The 6000-nt window shown below is 57.9% G+C and overlaps 1 protein-coding gene across 5 annotated transcripts in view; it reads left to right on the forward strand.

Moving 5' to 3' along the window:
- The window catches only part of UROS (uroporphyrinogen III synthase), a 28800-nt gene extending 24517 nt beyond the window's left edge, over nt 1-4283 (forward strand). For 3 of the 5 annotated variants that reach the window (XM_028119939.2, XM_028119938.2, XM_088019916.1), the window contains 3 exons: nt 154-239; nt 1180-1278; nt 3979-4283. In XM_028119939.2, coding sequence (XP_027975740.1) covers nt 154-239; nt 1180-1278; nt 3979-4113 — 320 coding nt within the window. In that variant the 3' untranslated portion in view covers nt 4114-4283. Of the gene's footprint in view, nt 1-153; nt 240-1179; nt 1279-1549; nt 1744-3189; nt 3950-3978 lie in introns of those variants that run through there. The other 2 variants (XM_028119941.2, XM_028119940.2) reach the window with 2 other exon arrangements.
- The last annotated feature ends 1717 nt before the right edge of the window (nt 4284-6000 follow it).

Below are 6000 nucleotides of genomic sequence, written 5' to 3' on the forward strand. Positions count from 1 at the left end.
AGGCCCACGGAGTGTCACAGCCTTCGCCAAGGGTGCGGGTGGTGCTGGTGTGGACTGACCCCGGGGCAGGTCCCGGGGCAGAGGAAAGCCTCAGAATGGAGCCCGGTGTTCTTGATGGAATAAAGCCTATTTCCTGCTTTTGATTGTGTCCAGGGATTCCCATGGAAAGCATAACTGTCTATCAGAAGATCCCACACCCGGGAATCCAAGTGAACCTCAACAGCTACTATTCTAAGCAGGTGGGTGGTGCTTGCAGGGAGACTTGGGGGAGGGGGAGGCCCAAACCCCAGTGCATGGTTCCACCATCCCAGCCGCATGACTTCCCAAGGCTCCATCTCTGTATCTGTGAAATGGGAACAGACCTCTCTTGGAAGGGTCTTAGAAGGATGAAAGGAGATAAAATGCACAAAGCCTATGGATATCACCCCAGACACAGTGAGCCTGGGCAGCTAGGGGCCGTGCTGTGACTGTCCGGCATTGTGTGGGGCACTGGCAGAGCCCCAGGGAAGAGGCTGGGAAGGGAGGCTGGGCCCATACTGGGAAGACCCACAATGCCCACTGAGGAGTCTACGTTGAATTTGGGAAGCCACAGGGACCTCTGAAGGCTTCAGGCAGGAGGGTGGGTGGCGCCTGTGTGAGTTAAGGTTTTCCACATCTGTATTCAGTGGGACGCCTCCCCCACTCTCCCGGGACAAGCCTTGCTGGTTCTGGACGTCCCGTTAGTGCAAACGAAAACAGAGAGCCACGCAGCCAGTCTGCCTTCTGTCTCCTGAGAAAGGGTGCAGAGTTGACAGCCTGGACTGCTGCCTCACTGATCAAGGACACTTTGGCCACATGAGCTAGTGGCAGCGTCTGCTTCGGCTGGGCGGGCGGGTCCGTGGTGCCCCTGTCCTCTGGCCAGGCAGACACACACCTGTGGGCCACAGAGCGATGAGGAGCAGCACCCAGCCTTCCCAGTGGCACCCTGATCTCTAAATGGTGCCTCGCCTGAACTCGGCCTTGGCCTCGAGGGAGCAGAGAAGGCCACGTCCACCAGGAGCCCTCCTGCTGTGAATCTGTGGGGCTGCCTGGGGGCTGCCTCCTGGGGCTCCAGGGCTGATGGTGCCCGGCTGGGGGAACCAGGGGACATGCTCTCTCCTTGGCCTGTGGTGACAGACTGATCTTATGCTCTCCCTGCAGGGCGTTCCGGCCAGCATCACATTTTTCAGTCCCTCTGGCCTTACCTACAGCCTCAAGCATATTCAAGAGTTATCTGGCGACAGCATTGATCAAATTAAGGTGAGGTATTCAGTGGGCTTTTGGTCTTTTCAGGTTTTTAAAAATTCTTACTAATGACCTAGAGTTTCCATGTAAAGCCAAAACACTCCTGACTCCTGATGTCAGCTCGTAGCCCTGGAAAGGCCAGGCTCGAGAATTCTCCAGCATCACTTCCTGGCTGGTGCTCTTGGACACCTTACTTAACCTCTCTGAGCCTATTTCCTCATTTGTATCATGAGGATGATTATCCCTCTATGGCTTTTATAGACACGTAGTCACCCCTTATTTGCAGGGTATCGATACGTTCCCAGACCCTCAAGTGGATGTGTGAAACCATGGCGACTACCCAATCCTGATGCAGTGGTTTTTCCTACACATACATCCCTGTGATAAAGTTTAATTTCTAAATCAGGCACAGTAAGAGATTAACAACAATAGCTAACAATAAAGCCGTTACAACAATATCCTGTGGTAGCGGTGAACTCTCTCAAGATACCTTACTGTGCTGCACTCACCCTTCGTCCCGTGAGGCTGTGGGATGATAACGTGCCTCCATGACAAGGGGAGGGCAGTGACGTAGGCACGGGACGGCATTCCCACTTCTGAGGGACCACATTTGCTAGGAGTCTATAAGTAACAACAAGGCTTTTGGGGCCTGTAACAGGAAGGTTCTTGAACTGGCTCCAGTGGGACCGAGGAAAGGGTGGAGGCCACCTGGGGCCCCAGGACAGAGGCTGCCAGCACCGTGCGCACTCACACGGCGTGCGTGCTCTTAGCTTCTACGACAGGTGCGACTCACGGCACCCCCGCGGGGTCGGCACCGGTTCCCAGTTCTGCAGGTGGAGAACTGGGCTCAGAGAAGTAGTGCGTCTTGCCCTAGGCCTTACAGGAGAGGAAGGGATTTGAACCCGGGAAGACGGATTCCGTGTTGTTAGCTGTGGTGATACCTGAGCTGTGGCCAGTTGACGGAGCACTTCCAGGCAGTATCTTGTAGAATTCGCCCACCAGTCCGGGGGTAGGAATCAAGCAGAATTGGGACTACCAGCTATGTAGGAGGGTTCTGGTTCCTGCCCCCCCCCTTACCAATACTTGTAAGTTTGGTCTTCATGATCACAGCCACCCCAGTGGCTGTGGGGGAGTTTTGACTTGGATCGCTCCCATGACCGATGACGCTAATAAGCATCTTTCCCTGTGCATGTCAGCTGCTTCTGTATCTTCTTCTGAGAAGTGTCTGTTCACGTCCTTGCCGTCTGTCTCGTAGCGGCTGTTGCTGGGCTGTACGGGTTCTTTGTTCCTGGATGCAAGTTCCCCATCCGATAAACTTTCCCCATCCTGTGAGCTGTCTTTGCACTTCTGTGATGATGCCCTTAGAAGCACGACGGTTTTTCCGTTTTGGTGAAGACCCACTCATCTATCTTTTCCTTTGCGACTTGTGCTGTGAGCGGCGTGTCTCAGAAACCACTGCCTAATCCCAGGGCATGAAAGCCCCCCCCGCCATGTTTCTTCTGTGTTAAGAGTCTCAGCTCTTACATTTAGGTCTGTGACCCACTTTGAGTTCATGTTTGTGTCTGCTCTGAGGTAGGGGTCCGGCACCATCTTTTCCTCGGGGAGTTTCTCGAATGGCTGCGTCTCAGGGTGGAGTGGGAGGGGGGTGGGGGGGGCTACAGGAGCTCTGGCTTCCAGGGTGCAGCAGCCTCTGTCCTGTGGCTCTGACATGCCCCAGAAAGGGGGGCTTCAAGTCCTGAGATTGTTCCCTGTGCCACACCCGGCCCAGGGTAAGGGCTGCCATCCTCACAGACCTACTCCCAGGCAGGGGTGTGTGCACCCCAGTGTTGGGGTGGGGGTGACGTGAATGCTCTCCCTGCCAGAGCAACAGATCTTATTTACCCCCCCCAGCCCTGCCAAGCAAGTATAATTGTACCCCTTTTACAGATGAGGAAACAGGACCAGAGTGGCTAAGTGACTTGTGAGGACACCTAGCAAGGGCCGGGGTCGCCACAACAAAAAACCACATTCAGCCCCAAGCGAGGCTCTGCATGTGACCATCAAACGTGCGATGTTCAGAGAGAGGCATCTGGCTGGCGAGTCTCAGGCCACTGGAGTTTCTCGTCTGGAGTAACTGTGTTCCCATCAGTGGCAGCCACTGGTGGCCGCCGAGCATTTCTCTGTGCCGGCCCTGGCCACGTGGTTGCTCACATTGCCCCCACGTGATCCTCAGAGCAGCCCAACGGGGAAGGCTGTTCCCCTCTCTGTTTTACAGATGAAGGGACGGAGGCCCAGAGAGGGAGGGTCACTTGCTAGGGCCACTATCCTGCAGAGCTAGAATGGGAACCTGGCCCTCCAGCTCCACGTCCTGGACTCCGCTGCTGCGTTTTCCTGGGGAGCGCAGCCGGGGCCCCTGCCACAGCCAGAGCACCTTTCAGACTTTGCTGTCTGCTCCACTTGGCCCCCCACCCAGGGCAGAACCGTGGGCGGCTGAGGCTTGTGGAGAGGCAGCCAAGACGGCGGGCCCCGCCCTGCACCCGAGCCACAGGCTGGAGGGGAGGCTGTAATGAGGTCGTGCAGGCAAAGGCGGTTCGCGGGCATAGGGCTGGGTTCGCATCGGGAGGGGTGATCACACGTGCTATGAGCTGCGACGACCTGACGGGCCCAGCCCCTACCCCACTGTCCGCCCGGCCGGCCCCGCAGGTGCGCTGAAGCTCCCTCTCTCTCCCCCTGCAGTTTGCCGCCATCGGCCCCAGCACAGCCCGCGCGCTGACCGCCCAGGGCCTGCCTGTGAGCTGCCTGGCCGAGAGCCCCACGCCGTCAGCCCTGGCCAAGGGCCTCCGGTTGGCCCTTCAGGCCCCCCGCTGCTGAGTTGGTGGCCCGTCCCGCTGCTGACTGGTGCAGGGAGGCGAGGCATCGGGGAGGGGCTCCCCACACCTCTGCCTCGTGCCTCCATGGAACCCCGGGGAGACCCGGGCCCGGCGAGAGCTCCTCTGGCAGAGGGAAGAAAACCAAATAAACCACCTGGCTCTTCGCGCTGAGCTGTCACTCGCTGTGTATCGTTTTCCATGCAGAGCTGCGTTTGTGGAGGAAACAGACGTGCCCACGTTCTGAGAACCGCCCAACCTGGTAGGAATGATAACACCTGCTGTGTAGGAAGTAGCTTTATGCATCCTATAAAAAGGACCTTCAAGTTCCTGCTTTGTGAGCTGTGGACACCTGCCATTCAAATAAGGAGAGACTTTCTTTCCTTCAGAAATGAAAGGCAGCTGAGACCAGGCAGGGTGTCTGAGGCGGGGGAGGCTGGTTTACACAGAAGGGCTTCGCCTGCAGGATGCAGTGCCCTGCAGACAGGCTTGGGGAGTCTGCCCCCAAACTTTCTTTCCGCTTTTAAAACCTCGGTCTGGAGCCTGAGCTGGGTGGAATGAAACCCGTGTCCGTCGTGTGGCAGGAAGGAGGACTGTGTGCCCAGCCCGAGTGCACTCCCCGGGGGGTGTGGCCCGCGGGCAGTGCTCTGCCTCTCCCCCCCCCCCGTCCCCCCCCCCCCCCCCCCGTCCCCTTAACGCCCTGAGGGGTGGACGCCACGAGGATTCCCTGAGCCTCGGGGCATTAAATGCTTTGCTCGGGGTCACCCAGCAAGTGAGTGACCAGCCAGGATGCCCTGAAGGGGACTTGTGAACATAAGCACGGAGGCCCAGAGTGATGGAGCTCCTGAGCCGCCTCGCCTCCACGTGACCTCAGTACAAAAGTAAGGACCTGGTAATCGTTAGTGACCTGAATGGAAACTCCGCAGGTTTCATGATGGCCCCGTATTTTTTGTCTGTAGTCATGTTTCTGGATATGGGTCAGAATCCATCCCACCGCTTCCTTCTGATCTGAACGTCAGGTGTGGATTGATGAGGTGCGTTTAGGATCCCTGCCACTCCCAAGGAGCCTTTTTCTGCCGGAGTTACCTTTTCCTGAGCTTGGGGAAGAGGCCGGCCCCAAGCAGCCCCGCAGCCGAGGAGTGCAGAGGCTGCGCCGTGCAGGCCCCCACAGCTGCCACAAAGCAGTGGCCCGCCATGTCGGGGCTGCTGCGGCAGCGTCTCGAGGCCAGCCTCGGGACAGAATGTTGCCACCGGGACCCGGCAAGGCTACAGGACCTGCGGTGGCCAAGGCGGTCCCCTGACCGTGTGCCTGCAGGTCAGAGCCCTGCTGGATTGCTTCAGATTATATCCCCCAAACTACCGCTCGGCCTCTGACCCACCTGCTGCCCACTGTCCCCTGTGTGCACACGGCCCCTGGCTGCCATCACCCCCACACTCCCGCCAAGTGGCCACACACGAGCCCCCATGGAGGCATCACCTGGGTGAGGACAGGAACCAGCCCTCCCACAATGGATGGTGCCTGGGCTTCTTTGCGGGGAGAAGGAGCGAGTGAACAGTCCAGAGGGTTCGGGAAGCTTGGGGTGGGGGAGCATGGCGCCCAGGAGGAGGGGTTGTTGGCATCAAACTCTCAAGAGCCCCAGTCTCCCCGACACTAGGGGAGTGACTCCTGCCTTCTGAGTTCCAGTTGGCCCATCTGTCAAGAGGGGAGGAGCTTCTGCCTCCTGGAGGTGTGCACTGCAACTCAGAAAACTACGCCTGAAGCTACCTCGAGATCTGGATGGAGAGCTTAGGTTGGTGGGTAATAAGCAGTGTGTCACGTATTCTCATAAATAAATAGTACTGCTCAGCATTTACTGCTCCATCTGAGTTTAGAGGTTTATCTGGTGGAAAG

This window comes from Eumetopias jubatus, unplaced genomic scaffold (assembly GCF_037043125.1).
Source record: "Eumetopias jubatus isolate StellerSeaLion01/CBP00866 unplaced genomic scaffold, mEumJub1_p1.0 scaffold_17, whole genome shotgun sequence".
NCBI classification, from domain to species: domain Eukaryota; kingdom Metazoa; phylum Chordata; class Mammalia; order Carnivora; family Otariidae; genus Eumetopias; species Eumetopias jubatus.